The 14,791-nt window shown below is 53.2% G+C and overlaps 6 protein-coding genes across 6 annotated transcripts; 4 read left to right on the top strand and 2 right to left on the bottom strand.

Moving 5' to 3' along the window:
- Positions 1-24: 24 nt before the first annotated feature.
- MYCGRDRAFT_93516 (Ca2+-modulated nonselective cation channel polycystin) lies at positions 25-1,748 on the bottom strand (the record flags this gene model as incomplete). The annotated part of the gene is made up of 2 exons (XM_003852309.1): positions 25-1,477; positions 1,531-1,748. The coding sequence occupies 2 exons, from the start codon at positions 1,746-1,748 to the stop codon at positions 25-27; spliced, it is 1,671 nt and encodes a 556-aa protein (XP_003852357.1).
- A 1,521-nt stretch (positions 1,749-3,269) lies between these two features.
- MYCGRDRAFT_100344 (uncharacterized protein) lies at positions 3,270-7,259 on the bottom strand (the record flags this gene model as incomplete). Its single annotated transcript, XM_003852308.1, has 6 exons — positions 3,270-3,329; positions 3,384-4,156; positions 4,919-5,027; positions 5,077-5,224; positions 5,275-7,024; positions 7,091-7,259. 6 exons carry the CDS (start codon positions 7,257-7,259, stop codon positions 3,270-3,272), a joined length of 3,009 nt encoding a protein of 1,002 aa, XP_003852356.1.
- Positions 7,260-8,068: 809 nt separating this feature from the next.
- MYCGRDRAFT_93514 (uncharacterized protein) lies at positions 8,069-8,566 on the top strand (the record flags this gene model as incomplete). Its single annotated transcript, XM_003852405.1, has 2 exons — positions 8,069-8,273; positions 8,352-8,566. 2 exons carry the CDS (start codon positions 8,069-8,071, stop codon positions 8,564-8,566), a joined length of 420 nt encoding a protein of 139 aa, XP_003852453.1.
- Positions 8,567-8,964: 398 nt separating this feature from the next.
- On the top strand, positions 8,965-9,444 carry MYCGRDRAFT_93513 (uncharacterized protein; the record flags this gene model as incomplete). The annotated part of the gene is made up of 2 exons (XM_003852406.1): positions 8,965-9,329; positions 9,390-9,444. 2 exons carry the CDS (start codon positions 8,965-8,967, stop codon positions 9,442-9,444), a joined length of 420 nt encoding a protein of 139 aa, XP_003852454.1.
- Positions 9,445-9,719: 275 nt separating this feature from the next.
- On the top strand, positions 9,720-11,669 carry MYCGRDRAFT_93512 (uncharacterized protein; the record flags this gene model as incomplete). The annotated part of the gene is made up of 1 exon (XM_003852407.1): positions 9,720-11,669. The coding sequence occupies one exon, from the start codon at positions 9,720-9,722 to the stop codon at positions 11,667-11,669; it is 1,950 nt and encodes a 649-aa protein (XP_003852455.1).
- Positions 11,670-11,935: 266 nt separating this feature from the next.
- Positions 11,936-14,130, top strand: MYCGRDRAFT_109660 (uncharacterized protein; the record flags this gene model as incomplete). Its single annotated transcript, XM_003852408.1, has 5 exons — positions 11,936-11,941; positions 12,306-12,415; positions 12,533-13,561; positions 13,781-13,887; positions 14,000-14,130. 5 exons carry the CDS (start codon positions 11,936-11,938, stop codon positions 14,128-14,130), a joined length of 1,383 nt encoding a protein of 460 aa, XP_003852456.1.
- Positions 14,131-14,791: the final 661 nt, after the last annotated feature.

Below are 14,791 nucleotides of genomic sequence, written 5' to 3'. Positions count from 1 at the left end.
AATACTTGATACTCTACTCTCGGCTTATAATTTGATGGGAGGAGCCGAACCGTTGCAGGAGTACCGAACCACAAAGGGTGACGTATCACTCTTGGCCGACAGTAGAATATTGCCCTGAGGATCCAGAATCGCCGGCTTGAAGTCGGCGTCCCCATCTCCTTGGGCCCAGACTATCCGTATCGGATAGTACTGGCCCTTTGTCAGTTGCTTGCGGAATTCTTTGGGTGATTCATCGCCAAGCCTCGCGTCTATGTCCGCATTCGACTCGTCCCAGCCCGAAACTGCCTTGTCGCCGATCCACAGCATTGCCCGGTCATCGGGGATGCCAAAGTTGAAGACGTATTCCCCTGAGACTCTAGCATAGATGTACCCCAGGTGTTTGATGCCAATAGCGGTGGGCGGCAGAAACTCCCTGTAAGCCTGTATAAATCCATCCTGGCGGAAGAACCCTCCGAGGGCTGAGGTCACACCATAGGAGCGTCCAGAGTAGTCTCGCATTGCTTCAAGGTTGAGGTCTGGCTGCATCTGGTTGGTGTACACCGTCCAATCCAGGCCTTCGTTCTGGCATGTTCCTGGTGTGTAACCTGAGTCAAGACCGGTGGTAGTGCGAGATGGTTCGCTGGTTTGCGTGGTCGGGTCACCCGCCACAGTGGCAGAGGAAGTGATTGTAGAATCACCCAAAGCAGGGCTCGTGGTCGTAGTAGAGCCATCCTGAGGTGTAATCTCCGGAAAGTCCACCATTCTCGGAGCTGTGGTCCTGTCGCAGGAGTATCGTACCAGGTACGGAGACGATACAGAATCTTGAGATAGGATGACATTGCCTCGAGGATCCGTTATAGTAGCATGATCGAAACTTCCTGGGCCGCCGTACTGTTTGTAAACGATCCGGAACGGGTAGTATTGCCCGGCATTGAGATGTGCGATGTATGTCTTCGGTTGGCTGTCGAAGAAGGCAGATCGCAGTTCGGCATTTGATTCAGTCCAGTCATGCAGGGCCTTGTCACCGACCCAAAGCAGCGATACATCGTCTGGCTTACCCATGTCGAATACGTAAGCTCCAGTTGTTTGTGCCCAGATCCATCCGGTGTGCTTGACAGAGAAGTCCTGGTTATAATTTGAGATACCGTAGACCGAGAACTGCTGGTCCCAGTCGTCACCAGTAACATAGCCACCGAGAGTGGTATCCACACCAGATGCACTATACCGATTGAATGAGCGCATACTGTCAAGATCGAGACGATCAAAGTTGCCGTTTGCACCATCATCGTAGAAGGTCCAGTCAATACCTTGATTGTCGCAAGTTGTCGGTGCACTTGCGTCTGGCGCGGTAGTCGCTGTGGTGGTAGTTGGAGCGCGAGTCGTGGTTGAGATCCTCGTAGTGGTGGTACGTCGCGAGGTCGTCGTAGCTTTGGAGTTGGCACAGGCTCGATCCGAGAACTTGTACTTCGAGTTGCGGACGATGCGGACATTCTGCGATCTATCGACTTGGTCAGTCACCAGTAAAGAACATGAACCACGCGGTGAGCTTACACGGAGGCCTTCTTGTACAGCCAACACTTGGAGGTACCATAGGCATACATCGCGCAGTTAGGGTCGTTTTTGCACTTCTGGCAACAAGTGGTCTCGGAAAGTCTTGTCAAGATCTTGTACGGATTGCCGCTTTTCTGATAGCCCTTGACATTGCATCGCGGTGCAGCAGCTCGGGTCTCCACGGAGATGTTACCGGATGAGTGATAGGACTCATGCATTGTGGTCGTTGCTGGGCCTTATATGCCACCTTTGGCTTGTTCAAGCCTCACGATGCTCGCATCGCGCGCGACCACGGCGACCCCGAGCCTGCCTGGCGTGATGTCCGGTAGTTGGGAGCCAGAGCCGACTGCTCGATGCGTTGTCCCATTGTGACAAACATGCCCAGAGAACATCGTATGATGGAAAATGTAGCACAGACCGGTGCGCAAAGACTTGCCTCGGAGTGGCCGAGTCTCAATCAAAATCGTTCTACGCTCGGATGTGCCTGTAAACAGCAGTCGGCGGGAGCGGTCTGCCCTGTTGATGAGCTTATGCACCAGTGGTGCTATGGCTGTGCTAATGGGGAGAACTTGCGGCCATTCCGCTGTTTGTGGCGCAATTGAATGCTCCACAGGCAACACAGGGTCTTTCTATTTGCAGCGGCGCCTCCATCAACCTGTCGTGGTCGCTGCGCATGCTCGGATGTGCTCTGCATGGGCGGTCTCCATGTCTGTGGTCAGCGTTCCGGGTACTCAGTTTGAGTAAAGATGGAGGGTACAACAAAGGCAGATTCAGGTGCATCTCGCCAAGGCTTCCAGAAGCAAGCCACTAAGGCTAGCGCTGAAAACACATGTGACTGAGTCGAGTAAATCGAGAAGACGGTAGTGTCAAAGCCCCACGAGCCACGGCGCTTCCGTTGTTGCTGCATGCCTCATGCAGAAGCTCTTCCAGCACCAGAAGTATGCTACGTTCACAAACAAGCGAAGAGGCAGAAGTGCGGGCTATCCCCCAGCTGAACGTCAAGCATGCACTGCACTGGACTGTCGATAAATCCGGCCCGAATCCGGCACTGTGAAGTAGACAGCATCGGGCAGCCTGATCTCTGTGCGGACCGTTGGACTGCACTGTAACGAGTCGAGATCGTAGGGTCTTCTGTCATGTGTGCCGACCACGCCATCGATTCTGCCACGCGATATGCATGTCTTAGCCGCATGAAGGAGAGTGTGCATGCCCAATGACCAGCAGTCTGGAGCGGACAATTCAGCAGATCACGCTGGACAAACAGCTAAGAAGCTACTGCAGCGAGCAATATGGAAGGAAATTTCGTGGCCTGACATCTTACCTAGTCCCAATACAGGCAATGGAAGGTTGCAGCTAGCAAGATCGTGTCGGCGTGGCCTAGACTTGCCTCTCGTTCCGTTTGACTTTCGACTTCGGAAGCCCCGAGGCGAGAGGCTGAATACCCGAAGGGTTTGGGCGGTGGCCTGACTTGACCTGGCCTGATCTGACCTGATACCGTCAGATTGGTCGGCGACCTGCGTCTGTACCTTCTAGTGTCCCGTCCCTAAGGGCTTCAGGCGCACATTGCCCGCTCATAGCGACGCAGAACCTTCCAAAGAGCGTTCGGTGCCGCCATGGGCTAGCGACGTTCTGCCCGATGCCTAAGATCTCCGAGAAGGTGGTTTGAGTGGCATATACATGCCTTGCATTATTGTCCTGAAAAGCCTGTGGTAGCAGTCAAGGTCTGTACAGCATTATCATCACCTTCGCTTTTTTCCACCTTTGCCACTCGCGCTGCCATTCCCATTGGCCTTGATCGTCTTGTTCACCGCAGCCGTTCCGTTCGCAACTTGACCTACGACCTCATCCTTCACGCTCTCAACCTTTTCCACGACCTCCCTAAACTCCACGCCTCTGACCAGTAGCTCGCTCAGCGCCTCCAGACCTGCGACGAAAACACACAACACACTCGCAATGACAAACATGCTGATGCTTTCTCCAATCTCCAGCCAACTGCCCTCATCTCTGACTTCCCAGAAGAAGCGAAGAGTAAGATAGTCGCCGATGCCCATGACCACGGCGAACAGGCTTCCACCCCGTAGGCGTAGTCGTTTCGTCAGAATTCCGAGGTTTGCCGAGACCAGAGCGAAGGGAGCGAGGAGTTTGAGAATCAAGAGCGCGCCTTGTGAGAACGGGTCGAAGATGGGGATTAGACGGTAGACCGCATCAAGGGAGAAGGACGAGACGGAGGCGATGTTGCCGGTGGAAAAGAAGGCGGACTGGAGGATGAAGAGGAAGAATAGACAAATGCGGGCGTCGGAAAGAGTGAGGGCGCGGTATGATGAAGAGGACTCGCGAGCCTGAGCAGCGAGCAGAGCAGGTTGAAGAGGTGACCCGAGATCCTTCGGCATGCCGTTTTGTTTGTTCGGTGTCGACGGGAGGGCACCAAAAGACTTCTGATGAATGCGGTGCTCCAGTCGCACCCAGGAGATGAGGGTCGTCGCAATGGCGAAGTAGAATAGACCCTCGTAAGAGATGGTGAGGATGATGAATGTGGGACCGAAGGCCAGGAAAATGATGGCCAAGCGGTGGAGGAAGTGGTCGCGTGGCCGGAGGGCGTGAAGGAATGGGACGGTGAGCGAAGCGACTGCGAAGTATTAGCCATGCTACAGAATGTCTACAAAGCAAAAAGCATGATGAACAATCAAGCACAAGAATCCGTGTCGACGACCATTTCGCACGGACACGCGATCATAGTTGGGCATCCGGCCCAACCACGCCAGTTGCTCGGACTGGTAGCAACGGTTTGGCATCGTGCTTTGAGCTGAACGACATCCGGGAGAAGATGGACTTCGCGGACCATGACGATCCACTTCCGGTGGAGTGCTTCGAATTGGACATCGATGGCTTCCTTTCGATTGAGACGGTTGAGGTCTTGACTTCGTGTTGCAGCAAGATCATCAGGAGTTTTCGCTCTGCCGGAGCCTTGACGAAGAGTGACCACCAATCCTCCTCTTTGACAGCGATGCGCAAGGGGTTTCGTCCAATCCTGAAGCACTTTCGAGGTATTCTCCAGCAGAGTTCCAGCACAAGGCCAACGGCGAACAATATTACATAGATGGTGCAAAAGCAAAGGACCAGTACCATCTGCTGTGTGATCGAGAGGCGGCGAAAGTTGTCCAGCGGATGCTCGATAATTTCCAGCACTCGGTCGACATCCTCCTTGCGGTCCGCGTAGATATGCATCGATGTGGAAGATCTAGCGATGGTAGAAATGTTCGACGGAAGCCAGAAGAAGTCGTTGAATATACTGAACCAGCTCCGGGGATTATCTCGTAGTTGCGAGAGGTGGAAAACGCATCGAAACATGAACTAGACGCAGAAAGGACGGGAATCGAAATGCACTTACCGAGAGTAAACCAGCCGACCACTTGCGTTCCGAGCGGCAGTCCCTTCTTTGCTTGGAGAGAAGTCACACTCGATCGTGTCACAATCATGGCCAGCGCGACCAGACCCACCTGCGGTTGTCAGCAAATTTAAGACATCTCATTTACGAAGTGAACTTACTTGAACTCCGAGAAGCGCCCTTGAAAGGCCATCATCTGCAATGCCCACTGCCTTGTCATTGCCTTTCGGCGCAGTCTTGACAAGCAGATGCTTCTCGAATGCAATGTATAGCACACCGACCATGAGGATCAAGAACCCACCAACTTGGCTGTTCGCATTGGTCAGTCGGATCCGCGCTAGCAAGATTGAACAACGTACATCAGGTTTGAATCCTCAATTTTCAACGCCGGCAGCAAGGTGAACACACTCATTGCCGCACAGGCTGCTGCCCACGTTCCACACAGCAAGGCGTTCTTCTTGACAAATTCTGAGCCGTAAAAGAACGGCCATGCAATCGCCAGAATGTAGCTGATCGTGTAGATCTCGCGGTGATAATAGCTTTGCACCATGACTTCCAGCATGGCGACATAGGCGACAGCGTTGAGCGCCAGTTTGGTAACATCTCGCTTCCCGACCTTCGACAAGAGCTTCTTTCGGCCTTGGACCAACGCTTGTCGACGCGCGAAGACTTCCTCCCAGAACATGACTGGGAAGATGGCATAGACATAGTATGTTATCGGCGAGTCCTGAACGAGGAGCAGACTGAAAAGTCCTACCAAGATCGAGGAGAAAGCAATGATGCCGGCAGTCGGCCTGGAGGCTTCAATCTTTCCTTCGAGCATGTGTAGATCGATGGCAGTCGTGAAACAGAAAGCGATCCAGCCCAGATAGCCTGCTGTAACCAAAGTTCGAAGGAAGAGCCATGCATAAGTCTGCAGATATCGAAGTCCACGGAGGCCGAGCTGAATGAGCTCGTCGGTCTGGTTGATCGCTTGCTTGAAGTCGCCTGCATCGATCAGTCGCTGAATGGCTTTCAGCCGGCTGTCCACACTGTGTTCGGCATCAGCGAATCCCGAGTAGGGCTTGTACTGAAAGACCGTGGCTTTCTTTTCGCGCTCTTTGACGTGATACATCTCCAAGATCTCCTTGGCATTGGTCAAGAGTGCTTTCGCCTTCTCCTCATCACTGGCATCGAGAAAGGGCAACGGTAGCTCTCCAACGGAATTGACGGGGAATTCCAGACCTACCAGGTACGCCATTAAAGCTGCGACGTCGGCCTGATGAACATCATTTCGCTTGACGTGGTCCAGATGCCAGTCGTGAGAGAATTGGTCCTCATGTCCAGGAGCCTTGCCGTTGCTGACAGTCACCGGCTTAGCAATCCCCGATCCCCATGTGATAAGAGGGGTGCGTGTGTTATCCGGATGTCCGTCTCCATGACTGCCCCAATCGCTCATACCGTGGTCTGCGGTGAATACGAAAGCCGTCTGATCATCTCCATAGAACTTCTCGATAAGCTCTGTGATCTCCTTCACACCTTGGTCCACGATTTGTATGTTGTGAAGGTATTCTTGGGAGTAAGGACGATACGCATGACCGTTGGTGTCCAAGCCGAGCAAGTGTAGGAAGAACACCAGCTTGTCCTGTCTCAACTGTGCATTGAGTTCCGCATCCATTTCGGCATCCTTGAACAACTGCTTGACCCTGTCAAAAACCCAATAGTCCAACTCCAATGCATCTTTGCTGAAGTCCTCGAACTCATGACCATATGTAGCATCCGTAACTCTTCCTGGCACCGCACCGGTGGAAAACATTGGCAGAATGTCCGGACTTCCCCAACTCCATGTATGCCGACTCCTGTTGAATACACTGTCGAAATTGACTGGGTTCATTTTCCATCCTGTCGTGACTGCTGCGACATCTTCGTACAACCCTGCGATAAGAGCGACATGTCCGGGTCTGGATTCGGTAGGCACACGAGTGTGCGACACTCCGAATGTGCCGTGTTCGAGGACTCGCGATCGTAAAAAAGGGGCCAACGGGCCTGGCTGTTGCGCTGAAGTATCGTTCGTGGACCTTGATGGATCAGGGAAGTATTGGAATGCTTTGTCGGCGCGGAGACCGTCGCCTGGGGAGGAGAGCGATCAGATTGACTGTTGACATGAGCCGAGCAGTGAGCGGTCCTTGTACATACCGACATATAACACTAATCGCTTCGCTGGAGCTTCTGGCGCATCCACGGCATGACTTCGCATGCCCCGGACGATGGGACTGACGAAGTAGATGTCGAAGATCGAGTAGATGTAAATCAAGTGGAACAAGACCGCAATGCCCAGGAATCCCCTGTGCCCGAGTCGCGCCATGGTGGGCGAGGCAGTAAACGAGTGTGGTGGGATGGAAAGTGAAAGTGAATTGAAGCTGGAGATTTTGGCGGATGTCGACCCTGACGCGCGCGTCAGTGGAGCTCTGTGGAGACGGCGGACTGCTCTCCGTTCCGCGGCTTGGACATGGATGTCCTTTCTTCCAGCAGAGACCTCACCTCTTCTCTACACACCCGAACATACGAATCCTCTACCGGCTACTGCACAGCATACGCTTGCACTAATTGAAAGTGGAGTGAGGCTATTGGATGAGCGAGTCAAGGGACACGGCTCTGATCGCAAACTGAAGGCACACTTCAGTGTTCAAGACGACAATGCATTTGCAAGACTGGAGCAGATTTCTTCGTCATGGCACTTGAAACTGCAGGCACACATTCTCTTTTGCCGTCTTAGGAGCAATCTCTGCATAGAGTTGCAGCAAGGATTTTCTCCAAGGCGAGATTGCCTCGGGCGAGGTTAATACCATGGTCCGCAAGCTCTGAGATTTGCGACTGGTCGACATGAACATCCATGAATCGAGAGCATACGCGTTACTCTTCGCGATGCATGCATGCCAACGTCTGGAGGCCTTCGAACTGGCTTCAAAAGGAAGCAACAACCTGGGAAGAGCCAAAAGTTGAGGTCGGCCCCGCTGACGTAGATTCTAACTTAATCGTTGCAGCTCCATGCTATACTCTTGTTCAAGAGCAGCTACACTTTCATGCCCTCTCCATCATTTCCATCACTTCTCATTCCCACGATAGCATTCGAAAGAGTCGCAACGCTGCGTCTCATCAACCGCACAATCTAAGATGTCTCGCCAGTCCACCACAATCAATCCGCCGAACATTCCCGAGCCACAACCTCAGTTTTCCCAGGTCAACACCTTCACTTTCCAGCCAGGCGACAAGCTGGTGGCCATCACCGGACAACTAGCCATTCAGCCGAACCCTTCGGATCCCGTTCCGACAGGGTTCGAAGACCAGGTTCGATTGGCATTGCAGAATCTTGAGAACTGTGAGTACAAGTCCCTAGACAGCTTGGGTTGCACGATGAGGACACGTTCCAAGATGCTTTGCTAATGGCGATTCACAGGCCTCAAAGCTGCGGGTGCCACCAAGCGAGACATCTTCAAGGTCACTCATCACGTTGTGGACTTCGACCATGAAAAGCAAAATCCAGCGAAAGTCTTCATCGATTGGCTGGGAAGCGACTTCCGACCAGCGAGTGCAATGTTGCCAGTACAGAGACTTGCCGGACCGGGCTTGATGTATGAGATTGAGACTTGGGCGATTGTGCCAGCGAAATAAGGTCTTGGACGATGGATATGATAGGCGGTAGCTTGGCGGAACTTATTTAGGAATGTACTGCTGGATTCCAGAGACATCATCTCTGAAAAGAGCTTCGGATCGCTGTACTGATGCTTCGTGTCGGTGTGATATACTCTGCTCAATGAATCCATCTTTGAAGTGTGACAGAAGTCTTGACAAGTTGGCCACAAGTCGACTCGCACGGATCTTACGCGTCCCAACCGAAACTCGGACAAACACAAGGCCATCAATAAATGTCGATATATCCATCAAGCCATCTAAACGTCCGTCATTTGGGTTATCAGACATTCTCCACTCGCCTGCAAAAGCTTCTCAGCAAAAGACTCTCGATCGGAAAACCCTCACCTTCATCCAGTCACCTTCATCTGGTCCACAATATGTCCACGTACACCATTCCCAACCTGCCTCGCATCTCGCGCGAAGAGCTCGCCACACTACTCAAGTCGAAAACTCCAAATTTGACCATTGTCGACGTCCGCGACAATGACTATATTGGCGGGCACATTCTCGGCTGCAAACACGTTCCAGTGAACGAGCACGATTATCGCATGCCAGAATTGATCCGCACGCTCAAGGACGAGGAGACTGTGGTTTTTCACTGTACATTATCTCAGCAGAGAGGTCCATCCAGTGCGTTGAGATATCTGAGGGAACGTGATGCTGTGCTGGGAGACCTCAAGAAGCAGGACGGGAAGCAGAAAGTCTATGTTTTGGAAGGAGGATTCCAAAAGTGGCAGGAGAAGTAAGTCGTGGACATAGTCCACTTTATATACTAGTTCATGCTGACCTTCCAATCATTCAGATACGGAGAGGACAAGGAGCTCACAGAGGGTTACGAAAAGGATCTGTGGGAGTGAAGTGAATATGCTTGGCGAGGACCAACAATCGCATCCACGGGACGTCCCAATGGTGACTCCTTGGAGAGGAACTCTGTCTGGACCTAAGTAGGGTCCTGCTTATCGATTAGTCGAGAAAAAATGGCAGCCGTCCAAACGACCTTGAAAAGCGGTAGGTCCGCAACTGCTCCAATTCACACCGACCTGCACACACACTTCGCACGAAGCAGTGTAAAAATCTCACACAATTGTCATTACTTGATTACATCCCCTATCAGCGCATCGCGACCGCAAGCATGGATTACCGACCCGTAATATCAACGTCCCACATCCTCACACCTCCGCATTCTTCCATCGTACAGAGCAGCAGCGCTCGCGGCGACGTATTCTGGTCGAGCACGCTCGATGGCCACGGAAATCGCAAAGTCGTTCTACGCGTTGCATCATCCGTCGTGGTGGAGACTAAGAACATGATCTCACCCCGATACATGTTTGGAGAAGAGTTCGCCATTTACGAAAAGCGATCAAAAAATGAGAAGACCTTGATAGGCTTGAAGGTATACAAGTTGGACGAAGTCGAACTCGAGGTTCTGGAGTTGAAGAAAGGCGATGGCCGCGATGTGCAAGGACATAACAACGTTGGACGTCGTGCAGACTCGATAACACCCTGGATGTCAGTCCAAGAGTTGACATCGTCGCTGCCGAACTTGACGCCTAGGGGCCTTGAACAAGGAGCATGGCCTGATAACCAGCCTACAATCAACCTTGAAGCAAGCAAACGCAAGCGATCAGGCACAGACGAGCTCTCATATCAAGAGACTCAAGTCCCATCACCCAAGAAATACACAAGCTCAGGCCGTGCTCGAATGGACCCAGAGCTCGAGCGTCATCGTGTGGTACCAGATTTTGACGCCGGACCAAAGTTCACGCCCATCAATCGAATGCCCGTCCACACAGCTCAACCTTTCGACAATGCTGCACGCAAGAATGGCTCATTCGGCTCATTCTCGACTCCCAATATGCACATCGAGCATACCGTACATGAGCGGACAAGCTTCCAAGCTCAGCCAGAGCTGGATCCGGTTCCTGGCTTAACCCACGCGGTACAACCAGGACAACCCAAGGAACCCGCAGCGCCCACCGATGTCTCGCGAATAACAGTCAATCGGCTGCTTACCCGTGATCAGCTTCCGCCAGTCCACACTTTTGCAAATACTCCTTCACGCATCACTATCGGAGAACTCCTTGGCCATGATCGACTTCAGTCCACGTCGAGACACATGCATACCGGCCCTTCTTCGAACGATGAGAAAATCTACCCAAACCAGACTGGGTCCTCATCGGAGCGCCCACACTCTGCCTCCACTCATTCGGACGGCAAGACGCTCTTTCCACGCTCTGATGACTCGCAAGATACTGACGCGGAGCTCCTGCGACAATTTGGTGACAAAAGTGCTTTGGCAGGAACTCCGTTCGCTCTAGGAAAATCGGACCTGAAAGATCTCACCTCGGGGAAGCTCGTGTTTCTACGCAAGTTCGCTGCCGAGAATGCCCATCGTTCAAGCAACAAGTGGGTGCAGCAGCACGGACCGGGACCCGTCACCACTGGCTCGGGCGGTGCCATCGACCAGAACACACTCGCATCGTCGGATGGAGCACACAAATATCAGCAGCCCACGCCGTTCTTCGGCCGCACATCTACTCTACCTCCGCTCGGCCAGAACACACTCGCGTCGCCAAATGGGGTGGGCAACTACCAGCAGTCCACGCCGTTCCTGGGGCGCACAGCTACTCTACCTCCGCTTCCCGACGACAGGCCCACCCTCGCAAATGCTACCGAGGGGCAGAGACTGAAAGTCAAGTTTGATCGTCCTGCCCTGCCTAATGCAACGCAGGAAAGTTCATCAGCTTCGGACTACTACTCCGCCAATCAACTCAACCTCGCCCCCATGCGCGGGTTGTCGACTGGCACATTGTACGTCGGGAACGCTAGAGCATCGGGACCGCAAACCTTCCCGGATCTCCCTTCTTTGGGCTCGTTACAGCTTCCGGAAGCGAAAGGCCCCAGTGAAGACTTAATGGTGCACGATGAGCTTTGGGCTTGGGAGGGCTTGCCAGCTCGATTCTTCAAGCCTAGACGACGTGACTGGGGCTTCAGTGGGAAGGGCTTGAATCGATGGATGAAGCTTGACCTCATGCGAGGCGTCGAGACGGCTGATGGTCCGCACGACGTAGGTCTTGTTTGAATGGACTACACCGGTGTGGTGGTGATTGGACTTTATTGGGATCCGTCTTCTGTCGTCGCGTGCGATTGAGCTGTCGCGATGCCATGATGGCGTCCTTCTTCTGAAGGCCAGCGGCTGGTCTGGTTTGTAATGATGGAAAGATGGCCAGGAATTTTAAACATGTTGATGGACGCACATCTTTCTTTGCTTATGGATCTTGGAAAAGCAGTTGGAGCATCGGACTTATTACGGATACGGTATTGCGCACACGTACAGCCTGATCAAGCATGACTGTACGTGTAGCACCGCCACATCCAGATCGTGGACCAATGACGTGCTGGTTGGGACAGCGAAGAACTCGATGTTATTATCAAAATTGGATAGCCCATAGAACTATTACTATCTACTCTTCACTCGTTCATCGACAATCGTAGATACCCCTCTGTCCTATTGCGCGACTTTTTCGTGGCCTAATTGATGCAGGTTCCTTGTGATTGTCCCCTTAGTTCCGCCAAGCTTTGGGCAACGGCTTCGTACTTTACAAACATCTCACGTCCTTCTTCTCTTCTTCTCAACCATCACATCGAAACAACATCTTCTTTTCGAGTTGGTTTCTGCAGTCGTTTCTTGACGAATCTTGCGAAACACACTTCCAAGGTTCAAGCTCTGCGACAAAATTCGCCACCCCTGTTTCACCACATCCGCGTTGTCCGCTTCCCATCGCCACAACATCACGAGCAACAAGACACAGGCACAATGGCGACCGCGTAAGTATCATCTCATCCGATGGAGGTGATGTGCATGGGTGGAAACCATGTCATCAAGCGGTCATCGCTATCCTCTCACCATTTGTTTGCCTCGCAATCATAGCTAACACTACCCAGAATCACCATGTCAAGAGTCGAGGGCGACAACGAAGCACGCGGCTCAGACTCGACCGTAACTCGTATCACATACTCCAGTCCTCCTCCACGAAGCAGTATCGAGGCACTCAACAATGACGCACGATATCGGAGACTTCTCTATGGACGAGGAACCACCAGCGTCCTGCATTCTACCACCTACCCAACAGGCGCTCGTATCATGACTGAGCGCGCAGCCAACAGCATGAAGGAATCGCCTGTCCATCTGGAGCCTCGCTTTACTCCTCCGGATTGTGCCGATGCGCAGGACCTTGCAAGCGGGAAAGCCGACATCCTCAACGCTCAGCTCAAACTAGCGCAGCAGCCACGCCGGGATAGCGGCGTTTCGGCAGAGCTGGAAGTTGCACTCGAACCGCTCGTCACCGAGAAGAAGGTCGCTGGTAACATTAAGCGCAGCCGACCGTCAGAGAGTGTGAAAGCAACCAAAGCTGTGCCGGCGGAGAAGCGGCGGAAGAAGTCCAAAGCAGCTTCCCCAACCTCGAAACTTCCGAAAGCGCACGGAGCTGCGAAGCCTGCTCGGAGGGACTCTCAAAAACGCCCTGCCAATGCTGGCGCAACAGGCGTGCCAGATCTGGGTCATGCTGTGGAGAGCAACTTGACTACTCCTCTCTCTTCGGCCGATAAGCTCCCCGCCAGCGATGCCTCAGCCAGTCCTTCAAGCTCGACCATTGCCAAAGAGAGCGCTCCCATGTCTTCGATTCTGCCTACCACCGAATCTCACACTCACGAGGAGGCTTCCGTTCACCCCACCCGCGTGCCAAGGAAGCTGCGCAACAAGTCGGGCGGAGATGATCTCGCCATCAATGGGAATTTCGATGGAATGGGAGTCGAGACCGTCGGGAGAATGAGAGAGTTTCGGAAAGGAAAGTTGTGGTATCGCTTGGAGGTGGAGTCAACGCCGGAGTGGGCTGAGGAAGAGAGGCCCGTGGTGGAACCCGCTCCCGCGAGGGGCGCGAGGAGGTCGACGGCTAGGGCGATGAGCTTGAAGGAGTGAGAGAGTGGAGAATTCGGTCTTCTGGGAGGTTGCAGTGCGGCTGTGTTTGCAAATTCTTTTGCGTGCCGCTAAGGCTGGAGCTTCGATAGGAGAGAGTCGAGACAAGTGTCGAGGAGTTTGATATAGCGATCGGCCAGCGTGTGAATTAGATCAACAGCGGAAATCGATGTGTTCGCAGTAAGGACCGACGCGCTTTCACCTGCTGATCCGAACAGTTTGGTGGAGGAAGAAGATGAAGTCCCCGTCCCTAGATCCGGGCTGGAGCCTTCGGGAGGATTCGGCCAGCCGGGTACTGTCTCCAACATGCTCGATCTGCTCTCGAGTGAGGAGGAATCGGCCAACAAGAAAAAAAAAGGCGAGGTCATCCGGAAAAACCGTTGCCTTCGAGAAAACTGACAATTCTGGCGTCCGCTCCGACAAACCACATACCAAAGACAAGAAGGGAATCAACGCCTCTACCACCGGCACTGCGCGGAAAAAGTCACGTTTCAACAAGCGCACGTCAAGGCCACTCGATGCCGATGAGGACGAATTCACCCGCGAGCGTCGCGGCAAGAGCCCGTAGCGGCTGCGTTGCCGGCGAGAGGCAGCAGTATTGGGGAGATCGATGGCTCAAGCGGGACATTACGCATCGTGCGGACTTGGAAATGAAGGCGGCACTGGACGCGCAGATAGGCGGTGAACACGGAATTGAGTCATCAAGCGGGAATCAAAGCAACATTAGGATTTTGTCGTCTCTCCATTCCGCAGCGACTGTATGAAGTATTCACCCATTGCACCTTGCGCGGGTGGTTGATCTCACCGGCTACATCTTCGAGCCTCGCACGGACACGACCAGCACTTTCGGAAACCCGGCACTGGCGTGCCCGTTCGCTTTGCAGCGCGCATACTAGAAATCGCTGCGTATGAGATCGAGAGCTGCGCAGTAAGAGTGCGAGACTAGCTTGCACCGGTGACATATAAGACAGTATCAAGAAGTGATCCCACATCTCTCCTGCCGCGACCACGCTCACTGTCCGCACCCGACCTCGAATGCATTCGCATGACTTGCTAAGCGCGAGAATTGTGCCGTGCCGACCAGCCGCATAAAACTTAGGTACATATTCTTCACAAATTCCGCCGTCTTCAGAGCCACCAAGACCCTCTAGTTTCTGCTTCGTTAGTGGAGTCTGCTTTAGCAGAATGGCGAGTGCGCTACCCTCACAATTCTTGCGTAGTAGCTGTAA

The sequence above is a fragment of the Zymoseptoria tritici genome, chromosome 5, assembly GCF_000219625.1.
Source record: "Zymoseptoria tritici IPO323 chromosome 5, whole genome shotgun sequence".
Classification (NCBI taxonomy): domain Eukaryota; kingdom Fungi; phylum Ascomycota; class Dothideomycetes; order Mycosphaerellales; family Mycosphaerellaceae; genus Zymoseptoria; species Zymoseptoria tritici.
Note: the sequence above shows the minus strand (reverse complement) of the source record. Positions and strands in the feature narration are given on the sequence as shown.